The 19,652-nt window shown below is 39.8% G+C and overlaps 1 protein-coding gene across 5 annotated transcripts in view; it reads right to left on the bottom strand.

The window, feature by feature from the left end:
* NBAS (NBAS subunit of NRZ tethering complex) overlaps window positions 1-19,652 on the bottom strand; it is a 360,511-nt gene that overhangs the window by 302,729 nt on the left and 38,130 nt on the right. For 4 of the 5 annotated variants that reach the window (XM_045447679.1, XM_045447678.1, XM_045447677.1 and 1 more), the window contains 4 exons: window positions 18,526-18,569; window positions 8,598-8,731; window positions 6,054-6,187; window positions 4,246-4,344 (listed from right to left, as the gene is read on the bottom strand). In XM_045447679.1, the coding sequence (XP_045303635.1) occupies window positions 4,246-4,344; window positions 6,054-6,187; window positions 8,598-8,731; window positions 18,526-18,569 (411 nt within the window). Of the gene's footprint in view, window positions 1-4,245; window positions 4,345-6,053; window positions 6,188-8,597; window positions 8,732-18,525; window positions 18,570-19,652 lie in introns of those variants that run through there. The other variant, XM_045447680.1, reaches the window with a different exon arrangement.

Below are 19,652 nucleotides of genomic sequence, written 5' to 3'. Positions count from 1 at the left end.
ACCAGACCAAATTTTTCTTTATAAATAGGATATCATATGTATCATTAATTCATTGTATTTATATCTCAAAAGTGCCTCAAACTACTTTCTTCATTAGTGTCCATGTTTATATGGAAAGAATTAAAACAGCCTCTTCTTTTTTTCAACAAAAAATAAAGGAGAAAAAAAGAGCGAGAATAAAGGGGCGTCCAAGGAGACTCAACATCTAGAGAACAGACATTCCAGAGAGAAAAGAGAAAACACAGGGGAAGAAACAATCAAAGAAGTAAGTCAGCACATTTTCCCAAAAGCGAATATTCAAACTGAAGGGTCAACACTGTGGGTATAACAAAACTACTCTAAGACATTACATGGTCAAGTTTCAGAACACTGTGGGAAAATAAAAAAGAATCTAAGTTTCCAGAGGGAAGCGTGTCAAAAAAAAATAGAGAAAACAAAGAAAAAAGTGTATCAGAATTCTCAAGGGCAGCACTAGAAGCTAGACGACAATGGAGCAGTCTCTTCAAAATTCTAAAAGGAAAATTATTTCCAACCTACAATTCTATCCAGGCACATTATCAATGAAGCATGAAGACAGAATAAAAGCCATTTTCAGACAGGCAAGGCCTGAAAAAATATACGCTTCCCATGGACTCTTCCTCAGGGAATTACAGAGTTTCACCAAAACAGTGAAATAGACCAAAAAAGAAAAAAAAAAAAAAACCATAGCATCCAGGAAACAGGTGATGTCACAAAAAATAATAACAATAATAATAACAAAAGCAATTCTCAGCATGATGATGAAATGAAATTCTTAACAGAAGTTGCAAACCCAAATCAGAGCAGGTCAGAAAGTGCTGAGAAAAGACTACAAGAAGATGATACCTACAGAATATGATGTACTAAAAGGGGGTCTACACTAATGGGGGTGAGTTTAGGGTTAGGGCAAACAAACAAAAAAAATTAACTACAAAAATACACACAGTTAAGAAGTTCCCAAACAGATCTTACTATAACCTACAAAGCCCTTCTATGATTTAGTACTCACCTCATCTCTTTCAGATCAGTATATTACTCTACTCTGAGTACTCGGTCAGCTTCAGCCAAACTGGCCTCCTTGCTATTTCTAGAAAATGGCCAGTACACTCCCAACTCATTTTTCTTTGGCTATTCCTTCTGCACAGAACATTTTTCCCTCAGAGAGCCAGATAAGTAAATACCCTCGCCCCTTACAGGTCTTTGCGCAAATGTCACTTTCGCAAGGAGGGTAATCAGTCAACCCGAATTAAAATTACAACCCGTGCCCTACTCCCCACCGCGTCATGGCCACTGTCCTCCATCCCTGTTGATCCTTTTCCCCATTACACTTATCAGTTCCGCAAACACTGTACGTCCATTGTTTGTCGTCTGTCACCCCTTCTAGAAGTAAGTTCCACAAAGAACATACCAAGGTATATAACAGCACGTGGCACAGAACAGGAAATGAATGAAGATTTACTAAATGAATGAATGAGTGAATAAATGAGTCAACGAATATTTAAGGATGAAAAGGCAAGGACACAATACTACAGAAGGTTCTGGTCTCATCTGTGGATAGCATCTAACCATAATATTCATCCTACAAAATCAAATGCAATAGGAGAATAAGAGAATACTCGCTTTGTGTATGGGAGACAGACTGAGTTAAGAAAACTATACATGCATCTTCCATAAAGGGACATTCATAGATAAGGTGTAAAACTGAGAAATTAAGAAGTAACAACATAAGCATTTTATTTTTATGTATGACAACAGCCAAAGCTATCAAATAAAATAGCTACATAAAATAGCTCAAAGTAGTTATCTTTGGAAATAAATTGGGTGAAAGTTTTTAAAAATTATTTAACACTTGAAACCACACACAACTATAACTCGTTAAAGATAAATTGAAAAAAATATGCTGGAAGAAGATACTCAATAGGCACATAATCCAAAGTTAATATCTAGATCACACTAAGAATGTCGAGACCAGGGGCGCCTGGGTGGCGCAGTCGGTTAAGCGTCCGACTTCAGCCAGGTCACGATCTCGCGGTCCGGTCCGTGAGTTCGAGCCCCGCGTCGGGCTCTGGGCTGATGGCTCAGAGCCTGGAGCCTGTTTCCAATTCTGTGTCTCCCTCTCTCTCTGACCCTCCCCCGTTCATGCTCTGTCTCTCTCTGTCCCAAAAATAAATAAAAACGTGGAAAAAAAAAAATTAAAAAAAAAAAAAAAAAAAAAAAAAAGAATGTCGAGACCAAATACCCAATAAAAATTAAGCAGTTATCTAAGAAAGCATTTTGTAGAGACAAAACATGAATGGCCAATAACTTGTAAAGGTGACCAACCTCATCAGTAATCAGGGAAATGAAAATTAAAACCACACAGTCAGAGGGGCAGCTGGGTGGCTGAGTCGGTTAGGTGTCCGAGTCTCGATCTTGGCTCAGGTCACGATCTCACAGTTCATGGGATCGAGCTCTATGTCGGGCTCTGCGCTGACAGCATGGAGCCTGCTTGGGATTCTCTTTCTGCCCCTCCCCCGCTGACATGCTCACGCTCTCTCTCTCAAAATAAACAAACTTAAAAAAAAAACCCACAATGAGAGACTCTTTTATACCTACCAGCTCAGCAAATATTTAAAAGTCTGGTATCAAGAACGCTAAAAGAATATGAAACTACAGAAACTTTCATACACTGCCATTGTCCACTTGCAGAACCATTCTGAAAAACATTTGCATTGCCTAGTAAAGTTAAAGACGTACCTCCTCAACAACTCAGCAGTTCCACTTCTACTTATATATCCTACAGAAACCCTTGCACGTATGTGTCGGAGGAATGCATGATCATTCTGGCCACAGTACAATTCTTATAAAAAAAAAAAAAAAAAAAAAAAAAACTGGAAACAAAACAAATTTTCATCTACAGAGAATGAATAATTATGCTGCAATATATTCACAACATGAAATATCCTTTTTTTTTTTTTGATGTTTATTTTATTTTGAGAGAGAGCACACATAAGCAGGGGGAGGGGCAGAGAGGGAGGAGAAAGAGAATCCCAAGCAGGCTCCACGCTGACAGCACAGAGCCCAACGCAGGGCTCGATTCCAAGAAACGTGAGATCATGACCTGAGCCAAAATCAAGAGCTGGACGCTTAACCGAATGAGCCACCCAGGTGCCCCCCATAACATGAAATATCGTACTGGTAGTTAAAACTGAATCTCAAAGTAAGACCGGTGTGTCTTCCTTATGATTCCATTTATATAAAGTCAAACAGCAAAACTAAATATGAGTAAGTGGTAAAACTATCAAGAAAACAAAAGACTGATCAACACAAAATTCAGGACAGTGGTTCTCTCTAGTGGGGAGGGGGTCAGGGAAGAGTACAAACTGGGCTCTGGTGGATGTGGGCTCCTTTGCAGAACGAACATTTCATAATAAAATTCTAAACACAAAAGGTCAGACCTAGGACTGAACAGAATACAAAAAAATCTATACCTTTTTTCATCCAAAAGACTTAAGTACAGAGAGGATCAGAGAGTTTAAGGACTTGCAAACAGACACAGACTCACTGTCAAAATTCAGAATTCAAGCTAGGTTTGCCTGATGCACAACTTGATATTCTTCCCATCTAGAAAACCAAAGAGTTTGCTTGGCTAACTTAAAAAATAGATGGAAATTTCATTCTCAAATAACAAAATTAAAGGAGAGAAATCACTGGAAGTAGAAAACGCCCAATTTTCAAGTAACCCTCAACGTAGGTGGCCAATACATGGAGAAGTGTCATATATGAAGAATGGGCGAGGGCTGTAGGAATGAGCTGTGCAGCAATGAGAGCAGCTCGAACCTGCCAAGAAGGAGAGGAGGAGGGAAGGAATGTCTACTGAGACCTCTTGGGCAAGGGTACTTCACATGCACAGTTTGAGGAGTTCTCGCAACACGCTAGAGTTAAAAGTTAGGTATATACACATTTCACAGATGAGAAAAATAAGACTAAGTAAGTGAAGAGAGAAGAAAGGCTTCCTCACTGAATATTCCCCTTGCCCCATCTGGCTCAGAGCTGTCCGCCAGATGAACAGAAATGCTCACACAATGATTACATACAAATTAAAGAGATTTAAGATAACTATGCACGAGAGAAAGAAACGAAAAAGCCAAAATCATCAAAATGGACAATTTCTCCTCTCTGAAACAGTGCCAAGACGTCTACATCCACCTAATACTCTACCATATAAGAGAAGAAATGGTTACTTACCTGTGACCAGGATGGTAAATAGCTGTGTTGATTCCGTGAGGATAATGACTACTGAAGCTGAAACAGTGACTCTCTTGATAGCTCTGATTTGTTCCAACACTAAATTTAAGAAAGTAAATAAGAAATAAATACCAGTAAGGCACAGTGAGAGACCAAAAAATACCCACTGAAATGTCTACACTTAAAAGACAAACACCACCAGGGGCACCTGGGTGGCTCAGTCGGTTGAGCGTCTGACTTCGGCTCAGGTCATGATCTCACAATTTGTGAGTTTAAGCCCCACGTCGGGCTCTGTGCTGACAGCTCAGAGCCTGGAGCCTGCTTCGGATTCAGTGTCTCCCTCTCTCTCTGCCCCTTCCCTGCTCATGCTCTGTCTCTGTCTCTCAAAAATGCATAAACGTTAAAAAAAAATTTTTTTTAATAAAAAATAATAAATAAACAAATAAATAAATAAATAAGACACCACCAAATACAGCTGAGGATGTAAAACAACCAGAACTCAGATACATTATTTGTGGGAATATGAGTGATACAAAAACTCTGGAAAAAGGTCTAGAAGTTTCTTACAAAAATAAACTATATCTACCCTATGACTCAACAGTTCTGCTCAAAGATAGTGACCAAAGAGAAATGACAATGTATATCCACAAATAGTTAAATAAGAATGGTCACAACAGCTTTATTCACTGTAGCCCAAAACTGGAAATCAGAATTCCATCAAAAGAAGAGCGAATACACAAATCGTGAATGTTATGGTCTGAACGTCTGTGGACACCCCTGCCCACCACGGATTGAATGTCTGCGTCCCCCGGAACATTCGTAAGTTAAAACTCTCACGCCAATATGATGGTATTTGGAAGTGGGGTGTTTGGGAATTAATTAGGTCATGAGGATAACACCCTCACAAAAGGAATCACTCTTCTTCCAAGAGGCCAGAGAGCTAGCTAGCTCTATTCCCACCACATGCAAACAGCAGTCTGTAAGCCAAAAGACCACAGCCCAACCATGCTGGTACCTAGAATAGAATTCCACCCTCAGGAAGTGTCAGCAGTAAATTTCTGTTGTTGATAAGTCACCCAGTTATGGAACTTTGTTGTAACAAATCAAACTAAGACACATGAGATATTCACACAATGAAACACAATGTATTATAATAAAATGGAATAAACGGATACATGAAAAAATGCAAATAAATCTCAAAATATGCTAAATGAAGGAAGCCTTAGACAGAAGGGTGCATACTATGCGTCCATTAATGTGAATTACCAGAACAGGAAAAACTTATCTAGAAGAAAAAAAAAACAGCAGTTGCTCTAAGGGTGGGTGTAAACGGATTCACTGGGCAAGAGCATGAGGGAACTTTCTAGCATGATGGTAATGTTCTGCATCTTAATGGAGGTTTGAATTGCACAAGCACATGCATTTATCATAATTCATTGGCATTTCATTTCATCTGCAAATTTTACTTCAAAAGAGAAAACTATAAGCAAATATTGAACTTTAATTAATGACATGATGTGGAGGTATTTAAGTATTAACTCTGAAATTAATTAACAAAGAACACTGATTAAATGGCTAAATAGAGGGATGGACAGAAATGTGATATAGCAAGTATAATAAAATCCTCATTCTAGAATTTAAGTGAATGTATATGAATATTCACTATACAATTGTTTCAACCTTCCTATTATATCTGCAATTTTTCACAGTAAAATGCTGAAAGAAAAAAAACAAAACAAAAGCTGACACTAAGCCAGAGAAATAAACATTATGTCAAACCGGAGTTCCCAAATAAAGTATATTTTTACCTTACAAGGTAACTTTTAAGTTCTCCTCGGTAATTGATGACCAGGAGTTCTGCAGACCACTGTGCACTGGCTTTATATTCTAAAAATATCAACCCAGCAATGGCACAGCTCAAATCACCTGCTAAACTGGATGCCTGCAGAAAAGAGGTAAATTAAGTCACTAAAAAGATACCACACAGAAGTTAACGTGTGCAATTGGAAGACGTCCCAGACATTGGCCTTGCCAGGTGCACATTAAGACAGCCCCAGAACTGATCTGTCTACTAAAGAATCATGCAAATCAGAGTGCCTAGAACCAGACACACAACTCTAGACCTGCCCTCCCAATCAAAGGCTAGAAGCACACAATCCTCTTTGGATGAGAGATTCTCCTAGATTCGTGAATTTCTGTTCAGACTGTACTTCTAGTGTGTGTATGGTGGGGGGAGGGGAGCAATGCCACAATTCAACTTCAAAGAACTCTAAGATACTTCAGATTCTGTGTCTCCCTCTCTCTCTGCCCCTCCTCCACTCATGCTCTGTCTCTCTCTGTCTCAGAAATAAACATTAAAAAAAAAAATTTTTTTTAAAGAACTCTGAGATACAGAACTCAGATATCACCTTCCAAATGTTGATTTGCATTATCTGCAGGAAACAATGCTTCAAGAAAAAAGCCTCACTTAATTCCCATTTGCCCCATCAACAACTAAAAGGAAAAGGCACTTAAAACACTCATTCAATGGCAACCTTTTTCCATTAACTAAATATCAGGCTATATTGCTAAGGATTTGAAGGCATGTGCACCCTAGGAAGCACACATAATAAAGTTTATCACCCTGAATGACTCCTCACTGTCTAGAACCACCAAGACTGTGACCACATGTGGCTGCTGAACACTCATACATGGCTAGTCCTGAGATCGGCTACAAAAGTAAACATGAAATTTCAAAGCCTTGGTATCAAAGAAAGTATCTCGTTAATACTCTTGACATGGATTACATGCTGAAATAATATTTGTGATATACAGGATTAAATATTAAATAAATTTCACCTGTTTTCTTTTACTCTTAATGCAGCTACTAGAAGATTTAAAATCACACATGCGATCATATATAAAGTTCACATGACTTTTCTATCAGATAGTGCTTAGTGCAGAAAACAGGGATCCCAACTTCCTAGTTTGATTCCCCAGGACTTCCATAATAGGAGCCTAATACATTTTTTCAAGTTTTTCCACTCATTATTTCTGAACAAAAACCATTCTCTATATCATAAGTTCTTATCCCCAGCTTCTCGTTAGAATCAGCTGAAAAACCTATAAACAGGGGCGCCCGGGTGGCTCAGTCGGTTGAGCGTCTGACTCCAGCTCAGGTCATGATCTCACTGTGAGTTCCACCATCAAGCTCTGTGCTGACAGCTCAGAGCCTGGAGCCTGCTTTGGATTCTGTGTCTCCCTCACCCACACCCTCCCCCGCTCACTCGTGCTCTCAAAAATAAACATTAAAAAATTAAAAAAAAAAAAAAAAAAACCTATAAACAATATTAATTCCCAGAACCCACTCCCATCAATTAAATCAGAATTTCTACGGGTCGAGTCTAGAAAATCAAGTAATTTTTTGTTTTTCTTTTCTTTATAAAGCTTTCCAGGCAATTCTAAGATGCAGCCAGAGTTAGAAATGCTGTTGTACCTGTCTCTGTATCTTGGGTCATTCAAGGAAGAAGGACACAAAGTGAAAAGTGCTGGGTCCCTGAAATTGTTTCACTTAGGAGCTGGATTGCCATGGCAACAGCCTGCCCGCCCCGCCCCCGCCCCCAATTCAATTTTAGTTTTCCAAACTGTAAAGCACAGATAATATCTGTCCAATCTACTCGAAGCATTCTTGTGAACATTAAATGAGAATATATGTCAAACTCATTAATAAAGTATAGAGCACCACACAAATACAAGTTATTACTACCAGTCATTTCTTCACTCTCCCTTTCAATTTCTATCCTTTTAGGATGACAGATGCAGCTCCTCTGAAAGCTGTTCCCTATTGCAGCAGCCCACTGACTGCTCTTTCCCCCTGGAACTTCTCAACAGCTTTCCATACCTCCGTTTAGCATTTACTTCCCACCATGGTTTTTTGGGGGGGTTGCTGTTGTTGTTTTTTGGGTTTTTTTTTTAATGTACTTATTTTGAGAGAGAGATAACATGAGCAGGAGAGGGGCAGAGAGAAGGGAGACAGAGAATCCCCAGCAGCCTTCACACCATCAGCACAGAGCCCAATGTGGGGCTTGAACCCCCGTCGAAACCAAGAGTCAGACACTCAACCGACTGAGCCACCGAGGCGCCCCACTTCCCACCATGTTTTGATGCCAATGGATTACCTCTGAACACCACACTACAAGATACAAAGGAAAAATATTTCATGTACAGATATCTACCTACTAGATTCTGAGTATCTTAAGTTCACAACTTACTCAGACTTACATTTCTATTTCCCCTCTTTCACATTCATTCAAGCACCTTCACATACTTGTTTGAATGCCTTTCATGTAATGAGCTTCCGGTTACATACATACCGGGGTAATAACAAAGAGTTCGCTTCCCATGAGATCAAACACCCTCACGGTTCCCGTACTTTCAGCGTAGGCCAGCAGGGTACAATCGTAACTCCACGCTACACGTCTCCACTGGGGTTTTGGGTCTTTTGGAACTATAATGAAAGGAAAAGAAGTGGTTGTAACAATGTGTTATACAGATAGTTTAGTTGCAGTAACTATAAATGTAAATTATTCAACTCTGTTACATCCTCTCCCAAGGATTTCTAATGCTTCAGTTCAATCGAAGAGAACAGTTCCCAGAAAGCCACTTCAAGTAAGAGTGGGACATACGAACCAGAGCCAGCTCTGCCCCACTTACTCCCAAAGGGAAGACTGTGACCCCAGTGGTCTAGTGAAGGCTGAGCATGCCCTGGTGTGGCAAAGGCCTGGGAACAGCGCACCTCAAAACACTCACAAAGTTAAAATGGATCAAAAGCAGAGAGAGCGGGCAGAAAATAATTCCAATCCAGTGAGTTCAGCATCTCTAACAGCAAAAAAGGAAAATTTCACCTGAAATCTTCTAAATATACCAAATACAGATACCAAGGAAATACAACGCAGTATTCTGCAGAAGAAATATACACACGCATGTGTAATACACAGACACAGATATTAGGTAAATCAAGCACTATCCTGGATCAGTCGTGCAATTATAATATTTTAATAACCAATCTTAACAATCTAACACCTGTACTTTCTCTGTTCTGAATTTTTCAGTACAATAATGAAGAAAAAAGCTGTCGGCTACAAAAAAACAAACAAAAAAAGGGACAGTGAAACTCTCGACTCGGTTAGCTTTGTTGGAGGCTTTTGATGTTTTGTGGGCTTCAGTTGTCCCTCATTAGAATGCCAGCACTGAAGAGACAGGGCCACTGCCTTTTCCTTTACCAGCAGGGACTCCAGATGATCAGAGGACTGACAAGGTGACATCGCGAGTCAAGAGCAAAGAAAGCCCTGGACCTACGTGTCCTGCCTTCCCAAACAGCAAACACTTCACCACCACACACTCACCGCCTCTTGGTCAGAGTTTGGACACGGCCTCAGGACGGCCTCAGAAAGGCTTCCGAGATGCACTGGCTTCTCTCTACTCCCCTAACAGAATCGCCCAGTTAAGGCTTCGCTGTCTCTTGCGGAGACTCTCACAACAGCCCCCCCCCCCCCAAGTGGTCTCCTCCCTTCCATTTTCTCCCCAATCCTTCCTCAATACTCTCCAAAGAGATCTTTCTAAGGGGAACAGATCCCATCCTGAGCTGCATGGTTCTCCATTTCCAACAGAATGAAGTCCAAACTCCTCCACATGCACCAACGGCCCCATACAAAAGCCCCATCACAGCCTTCCAGTGTCCCCTCCGACCACTACCACCTCCACATATCCGACGAGCCAACAACACAACTGGCAAAAAAGCAAACCACGTGCACTCGAGTCTCAGCCTTTTGTACATATTGCTACCTCTATCCAGAAGGTTCTTTTTTAATTTTTTAAACATTTATTAATTTTTGAGACAGACACAGAGAGTGAACAGGGGAGGGGCAGAGAGAGAGAGGGAGACGCAGAATCGGAAGCAGGCTCCAGGCTCCGAGCTGTCAGCCCAGAGCCCGACGCGGGGCTCGAACTCACAGACCACCAGATCATGACCTGAGCTGAAGTCGGCTGCTTAACCGACTGAGCCACCCAGGCGCCCCAGAATGTTCTTCTTTAGTACTCCTCAAATGGTTCTCTTTTGCTACAACCACCTGTGTTAACAAGTGGTTACCTCCTCCTTCCTGGACATTCTCCCAAACTGACTGCTCTCCTCTCTGTGCCCCAGATATGCTGTACAAAACTCCCCCATAGCATTGATCGCATCGTTTTATGTTGTTTCCGTGACTGATGCCCCCACCAGTTTCTGAACTCCATGAAATCAGTGTCCTACTCAACACTGCCATCCTGGGACCTGGAACAGAAAGTGATTAGTTTCACTTTCTAATCTTCACTGGTAAGTGAAGACTACGTCTTTCAGAGAAGTCTGTATTAACAGGACAAGGTAACAGTAAGAGTTTAGCATCCTTCAAGGACTACCAATTAAACATGAATCACATAACTGAAGACTTCTTTCCACCTAAAAGAGGTAACACAGAATTCAGACTTCCCTCTTATCTCTGTAATACCCATAATATATGTTCTTTATATGAGGAAAGTGTACCAGACATCAAGGAGTTTCTCTATTCATCAACAGGTAAAAAGCATACCAAAAAAAAAAAAAAAAAAAAAAACAATCCAAGGGGGTCTTTGAATACAGGAGGGTCTAGTGGATTTATTAAAGACTAACAAAATACTACATACACTCTAGAAAAGCAACTTTTTTAATGATAATAAAATGAAGAAAAATATCAGTTCTCTGTCTTTATAAAGCTAAAAAAAATCCGAACTTGGAAGTAAACACAGGCACAAAATGATAAACAACAGAATACAAGACCCACATACACACAGATGCCACATAAACACCAGCAAGAGGACACTTTAATGCCCTGAAAAATATTCATGTGCTCAAGAAACACAGCAATATTTTTCCATTATTACTGTTTTACCTGTGATAACCAGGTTTTTTCCTCTTATTTCATTTTGCTAGGATAAACAGATTTATGCACCACATTCTGTTTCTGTCTAAAATAGGTTCCATCTAAAGGGGATTTGTTTTTACTATTACTTCTAGTTATAGCCAGTAGCTCCAGAAAACTCCGCATGTGTTTTGACCCAGATAAAGACGGTTTTCATTACAAAATAAGATTTCACATAACAATGTAAAAATAAAGGCTTTATCAACAGATTCTTCCAGCCGACTGTGTGGTTTTGGAGAGGAACAAACAGTCCAGATTGAAGTGTTAATGGGGTTGTCTGAAGGGTATTCAGAAAGGCTGGTGGTCAAGTTAACCAGCAGTCTGACAACCTCCACGTTCATGGTCAGACTGTTCATTCTTGCTCATATCTCGCACCGGCTGGAGCCCCTTCAACCTGCCTGGGTGCCAAGTTCTTTCCCACCTTACGCTTTTGTCTGCGCTGTTTTCTCAGCCTGGAACCCTTTCCCTAAGCCCTCTCCTGGCTCCTTTTCATCTTTCAGGACTCACTTTATGTACCGCTTCCCCAGGATGCGTTCTCTGACCACCCTGGCTAAAGCAACCCAAGGCCCCATTATTCGCCACTGTCCACTGGTTTCATTTCCTCCACATAGCTGATCCCAAACGATTATGCACATGTTTGTCTACTTTTTATCATCTGTCTATTCACTTAAACTATAAATTCCAAAATGCCTGGGCCTGGGTCCATCTTGTTCCGAACTGCCTCACCAGGGCCTAGCACACTGGTGGTAGCAATCAGCACTCAAGCGCTAACAGAGTACACGCTAATCCAGTGCTCAGCCGCCCGGATTAGAAACACAGGACAAGATTACGAGGTAAGGAACACTGGGTTCTCTTCTCAGTGCTGCCATAAAACCAAGGGGTGTGACCTTGAGGAGATCACCAAGGTGCCGCTTGGTCATTTGCAAAATGAAGGGTTGAATGAACAATCTCTCCCGGACTCACTCTGACTGCTAAATCGAGAACCAGTGAGCAAAAGCAAACTAGTGGGGCTATGAAGACTTGGAGTCTTGAATGTTTGAAGTAAGTACTGGCAAAGACATGAGAAAAATCTTACAATCCTAGAATGAGAAAGGTCTAACCATGACGAGAAACTCTGAAATTATACAGGGAAAAGAAAAAAAAAAAAAAAAAAAAAAGGCAAATGTAGTCACAAGAGAAAAAACAAAACAAAACACCACCACCATAACAAATTTCAAAGGAAATCAATTGGGTGACAGTATTTGTAACATATGTGACAAAGTATTAACATTCATACTATCAAGCCAATAAGAACAAGTAAGCTAAGGGTAATATAGGCAAAAGGGTATGATCTAACAATGCACAAAAAAATAAAAATAGCCACTTAACATATGCTCTACCTAATAACTAAAAAAAATGCAAATTGAAAATGAGATACTAATTTATCCTTTGCCAATGAACCTAACAAATACTTCTTAAATAGGTAACATACGGTGCTGACAGCGGAGCAAAAAAACTGCTTCCATCATACCTTTTTCATAGTTGTATATATAAGTGGAACCTTCTGGAAAGAACTACAGCAGTAGCTATTTGAGTACTACACCCAGACACAAACAGGATGTCTTTCCACCGCTGGTGAAGAGGGATGGGGGAGAAGATGGGTAAGAAAAAGAGGAAGGAAACAAGCCACTGTAAACAATGTAAATTTCTATCAAGAGGAGAACAGATGAATAAAATGTGGTTCACATTCTTACAGGGGAAGACTGTGGCTACGCGGAAAAGACTGAAATGCATCTGTACGCACTGATTAGGAAAGACATCGATACAGTCAGAGGGAGAGCAAGCTGGCAACAAAGTCCACAATAGGATCTCGACTTGTTAATGACAAAGTCAATCCATATATGTACAGGTTTACAGAAGCAGAGGTTTTATATCAAATCATTAATATAAGTCCCCGTGAGAAATGCAAATGGAAAAGAAACTTTACGTTCTCTGCCTCTGCACTGTTTGAATTTGTTACATGTATGTACTGCTTTTGAAATAAAATAAACAGGGTAACTAGTTTCAGACTAGATCTCCCACCATGAAAGAAAAATATGTCAAAGACCCGTTTCAGACGTTATCTACAGGCAGTGCAAGACTGGGACCCCAGGGAGAGGCTGCTTTCAGCCGGTAGGCACCTTCTGGACTAGGCACCTTCCAGACCGCCTTGTGTGAAGAGAGACCTCCAGCTGCACGTGCAAATCTCAAGGAACTGAGCAGATACAGAATGGAGTCACAGAGCTACACGGGAGCTACAGAGCTGAAAACCACCTGCGAGGCAGCTTTCCAGAGGGAAGTGAGGGAGGCAGAGAAGGAGATTGAAAAATGTGCAGAGATGAGCCCCGGGTCTTTGGCCACACACACACACACACACACACACACACTCCACAGGGCCACACCGCCAAGGAGAAGGGGACTGACTATCGGCAAAAGCGACTTCCAGAGGTGGGAGAGGATTTGGAAATATTTGAGTTCCACCTCATCAGAGTGGAGAGACGTTCATGAACACTCAGAGCTTTTATAAGACATCCCAGAAAGACTGCATCATAAAGTAGGACTAACCTAACCCCAAAATAAAAGCTATTCTAAACCTATGTTAGAAGACTTTAAAAAAAAAAAAAAAAAAAAAAAAAGCCTTAAAAAATTAAGCTGATTAACTACTTCCCAGAGCAAACCTCAATACTCTAGTAGGGATGATAACAAGGCTCGCTAACTCAGCTCCATAATGTTGAGCATACAATCTAAAGTGCAGGAAAATATACATAATCATGGGAAAACCCAGCCAATAGAAACACGCCCAGAAATGCTACAAACTGAGGAATAAGCAGACAAGGACTTCAAACCAGCTATTACAGCACAGTTGGGAATTCAAAGAAAAACATAAACATAGGCAGTATACAGAGAATGTCGACAGAAAAGTGACGGAAGCTCCAAAATATTGAGATATCGAGCCAGGTTCTAGCAATACAAAAACACAAAAGACGGTGTCTGGGCCTGGGCTGTCATGGGGCCCACCCGGCCACCAGTGCAGTGAGGGGACCTCAGCTCCTCACAACAGGCGAACTACTGCTTGGTACCAGAAGCTCTGGTTTACGGGATCTCAAAATCAGAAATAGGAGAAAAATCTCTTAACATAGTACAGCTCTAAAAAAAAAAAAAAAAAAAAAAAAAAGTCTAATTCCTTGTGGTATTATTTAGGTCACTACTCAAGACAGGAAGAGAAGACTAGTATTTATGGCCTGGCAAACAGAGCCAAAACAAGTTGCAACCCACATTTAAAACATTCTCAAATGGCATATATTTTATAAAGCAATAATTGAAAAATATCAAAGTGGAACCAAACAGTTCCTATTTTAGTTTGCAGACTCTGCAATATGTAGTTTCAAAAATGCATTAACAACAATCTGGCTCCTTTTCTCCAGGCAGACCAGGAAATCTCATTTGGCATATGAGAGTTATTCCTATAAAGAAGAGTCAGATAATAAGCAAATGATCATTACCTCAAATTATATGAAATGGAAAGAAGCCATTAATGCAGCATTAAGGTCATAAATTCATACATTTGGAAGCCAACAAAATAAAACATTAGTTCGCAAAGCATTATTATCCCATCCATGCTGCCACATTAACTGCATGCACTAAAACCTCTAACAAATATTATAATTTGTGTGAAATACAGAGGGATAAGCTTCCTATTTTCATGTTAACTTGTAGATCTTTCAGTTTACGTACTGGTTAAGAGTGGATGTCTAACGTCACAACTCAAAAGGACCCTGCACGTCTGAATCACTCCAACATGCTGAACATGCTTCTCAGCAGCTCACCACGGGCCCCCCAAGCCCTCACCCAACAGAAGCACAGCACTGGGAAAAACATAATTGAATATCTATCCCTAAATTATCCTTCTGGGAACATCTTGATCCTTACGCATTATTTAAGCCAGGTCTGGTCTACTTTAATAAGCGCTGGTGAAGATTACTGAGACTAAACTCAGAAAATGCTAGTACTCCAAACTTTAGAAATGCACACACACCACTCTCCTTCTATTATTCTCAACAGGTTACTAAGCAAATAGGACCTCTTATCTACCCTTACTGTTTGTGGCATGTATACACATTTGTGTGCAGTAAGAATAAAAGCATGGTGGGGACAGGGAACACCTGGAGGGCTCAGTCAGTTAGGCTTCTGACTGACTATTCTGGCTCAGGTCACAATCCCAGGGTTGTGAGATCAAGCCCCATGTCAGGCATAGAGCCCGCATAAGAATCTCTCTCCCTCTTCCTCTGCTCCCCACCCCCCACTCACTCAGTCTCACTTTCTCTTTCTCTCTCCCTCCTTCCCTCTCTCTACATACAAATTATAAATATATATATATGTATATATATATATATATATATATATATATATATATATATATACACACACACAGTTATGAACTTCTAAAACTAACTCACAGGAAATAGACAAATATACTTGGTTCACACACAAACTTACAAACATTATTGTAATAGTTCTCAAGTGTCATTACCCATTTGATAGGGTCAAAAACTGTGTGCCTACTATGGTGTTAGACACCATGCCAGGCACCAGGAACAAAAAAAAAGCTGAATAAGATGAGAGCCCTGCCTTCAAAGAATTTACAGTCTAACCGGGAAACAGACAAGCATAGCAACAACTAAGGGGGAAAAAGCAGATTAGCCTATGTATGGTGATACATGTTCAAACAAGTCCAAGGAAAACATTAAGAAAGATGCACAAATGAGGAGGAAGCAGGCAGGGAGGGAGGTTTCCCAAAAGAGCTGATGCCTGAACTGAAATATGCAAGACTCCTTAATTAAATATAAAAGTGAGAGTTTCTAGGCAAAAGGAACTATCTGTACCAAGGCGTGAAAAGCACGGGGCGGGGGGGGGGGGGGGGGGGGGCTGGAAAAGCACAAGAGGCTCTGTGCTAGAACACGGGATGTATGGCAAGGAGATCTTAAGGGACACACAGACTGAAAGGTCAGAAAAAAATGAGCTGTACTCTACAGTCAGTGGGGAACAAATGAAAGATTTTAGGCAGAGTAACAGTACTGGTAGCAGTAGCAAAAGTGATCACTTAAGGTCTTCTAAGTACTTAGCATACATCAGACATTATGCTAAGAGCTTTACATATATTAGCTCATATTGTTTCCACAACCCAATCTATAGTATTATGCCCATATTACAGATAATTGAAGCTCAGAGAGGTACGGTAACATCCAAGGTCACATTTCTAGAAAGCAGGGGACCCAGATTTGAAGGGTAACCTGATAGAATTCTCATTTAAGAGCAATGAATCTGGTGTGAAGTGTGGATCTGTTGAGAGGCAAACAGAAGAAAACCTTGTCAGGAGACTTATTAAAAAAAAAAAAAAAAAAAAAAAAAGACAGTGAAAATGTTAAAAACCAGTGCTAGGGCTGTGATGGCAGAAGTGCAGAAATGGAGGCAAGAGATATTTTAACAAGTTCCTAGGGCTTGGTGACGTTAAGCAAAGGCAATGCTTCCCCACTGTGTCGCTCACTACAACTGCAGTGAATTATGTGTCTCTTCCCCTGATGGACTGACTACAAACCCTTAAATCCAGGTCGTCTAAGGCTTACTCCTCACTTCACATGTAGCACCCAGGAAGAGTGTCTGGCACACAGTAGCAGCTTAATAAATATTTGTCAAAGAAGACAGAGAAGGAAAAAGGAGGAGAAAAAGAGGAGAAAAAGAAAAGAAGGAAAAAGGATTACTGACTTGGTACAGCTAATGGTATCATTGACAACCTAGGGAACAGAGCCAAAGAACAGATTATAAGAAGGAGAAATAAGTTTACATAAATAGGCAATGTTACATTTGTTTTTAAGTTGTAATATATACTATTTGTAAAGACAACTCGTAAGAACTCCATTACTACCTTACCTACTAGCATATGTGGAATTATACAATTATTAGAGCAATTCTGACATACTAACAGAATATTGCCATTCATATGAAAACTGAAAACATTTTCCAAACATATGATCTTTAATTTTCAGAACCGATGTGCATGGCCAAAAATGGCAAAAATGAGAAGGAAACTCGCCCTGAGCCACTTACTGAGGGTGCATCTCACAAGGAGCTTTTCCTTGGGGACGTTGGGGAAAATCCTCGATATAACCAGTATTTTGTAGATTTCAAAACTATTCATGTCTTCCTTCTCCTAGCTTTCTTTCGTTGTCGAGGATTTATTTTACCCTAATGTTACTTTAAGATAAAATATGTACACCATGTTCTTCCAACTAAATGAGAAAATGTAAGTGAAACCCTAAATACAGTGGCTGGCACAGAGTAAGGACACTATAAATATTTGTTGTCACCATCGCAACAACCATGATTACCATCGTTCTCATTCCTATAACTACTACACTAACTAACCCAAGGTCAGACAGATGGAACTGCAGGTCAAGTAAAACATACATGGTAGTTGCATTTATCTCCTAATTTAGCGTCCTCCTAATTCTTCTCTTCCTGTAAGGTTCCCTCTGCCTTTTCCTCCTGCTCCTGCAGAAAGAAACACGCCCCATGGCTACTCTTCTACTCATCCTTCAGGCTGATTTCCAAAGTCACTTTTTCTTAACAATCTTGTCACACAGCCCCGGTTAAACTCTCACTCTGCTCTGTATTTTTCCTTCATCAGATTTGTCACAGTTTGTACTTCTATTTTGAGTGTCTATATACCTCATGAGGTAGGGGACAGTGACTTTTAGCTCACAATCATATCCCTAGTACCCCGCAAAATGGTTCATATACATAAAGGATAGTAATTGGTGTTGAATATGTCACCAGAAGAATGAGTAAATTCCAACACTTGACTTATACATTTTTTTGCATTGAATTCAAAATAAAAGACTAGAGGTTCCTGGCTGGTTCAGTCAGTACAGCATGTGACTCTTGGATCTCGAGGTCATGATTTCAAGACCCACACTGAATGTAGAGATTAAAATTTTTAAAAAGTCAAAAAAAAAAAAAAAAAAAAAAAGATTAGGGACACAAATACTTTATCCCAAAACTGGCACAGACTTTTATTTTAAAAACAGCTTCAATTTCACATCTCTTCAAAATGGTCCAAAATGGACTAAGCAAAACATTTTAAGACAGTAAGAGAAATCAGTTGTTTTAAAAGTATTTAATAAAGTCACAACAATCTTTGTTAATATTTAACATCTATTCTGACTTTTAAGAAATACTATTAACTGTTGCAACTTTGAAACTTCCATTTTGTAAATATTTTGGAAACTCTTACCTTGACATTTCCCAATAATGGATGTAAAATCATCTTTTGCGGACCTGCAAAATATGTGTAAAATTAAGCTAATAGTTTCACCATCACAACATATTTTGTCGTACTATGAAACCCCACAAAAATGATACAAGAGACAACTTGTCTGCACAAAACTAAACCAGTCCTTCTCTCAGACATGGATTTGTGCTCAAACAAGACCCTTTCATTGGCGACATTTTCTCCCAACCTTATCTCACCAGAAATGGAGCTATACCTAGAATACAGCAATACAAGAATGAGATTAAGCATGGTCTTTTAATACAATAGAGACATTGGCCCCCTCCCCAAAGATTCTGATTCAGCAAATATGGAATGGGATCCAAGAAACAATGTTTTTTTAAAGCTCCACAGATTGATTTTGGTCACGAACCACGGTCTGTATCATATTACAAAGTTTAAATCACTTAAGAAAAAAGATCAGGGCACCTGGCTGGCTCAATCGGGTAAGCATCTGATTTCTAATTTTGGCTCAGGTCATGATTTCATGGTCGTGAGTTCGAGCTCCACATCAGGCTCTGTGCTGGCAGTGCAGCTTCGGATCCTCTGTCTCCCTCGCTCTCTGCCCCTCCCCCGCTCTCTCTCAAAAATAAACATTTTAAGAGAAAAAAAAAGGTCACACTTTTAATAAATTAAATAGCTTTAATAAGTGACCATATTTGTTACCAGTGACCTATTTAAAATATGTGATCTTGAAATATATGCCTAAGTAGTTTAATTATTATATGTTCAAAAATGAAAAGTTTGTAAACCATCTAGAAAATAATTTAGTAACAATTATCTAAAACCTTAACGTCTACGGTCATTTGATCCATTGCCTCAATTTCTATAATGAAGTTATCTCTAGGAAAGAATTACAGATACACACAGATCTCAAGGAAATTCATGGAGCCTAATTTATGAAAGAGAAAAATATACCCAGTATAAGATTAGATTTTGCCAACTGCACTCAATGAAATATTATGCAATTACTATATGTGACATGGAAAGATGTTCATAATTTTCAAAACTTATCAAGAGAAGACATATCAAATAGAATGCAGAGTATTGTTAGACTAAGTATTACCCACACATACACACACACACACACC

This window comes from Leopardus geoffroyi, chromosome A3, assembly GCF_018350155.1.
Source record: "Leopardus geoffroyi isolate Oge1 chromosome A3, O.geoffroyi_Oge1_pat1.0, whole genome shotgun sequence".
NCBI classification, from domain to species: domain Eukaryota; kingdom Metazoa; phylum Chordata; class Mammalia; order Carnivora; family Felidae; genus Leopardus; species Leopardus geoffroyi.
The sequence above is the reverse complement of the archived record's forward strand: the minus strand, read 5'-3'. Positions and strand labels throughout refer to the sequence as shown.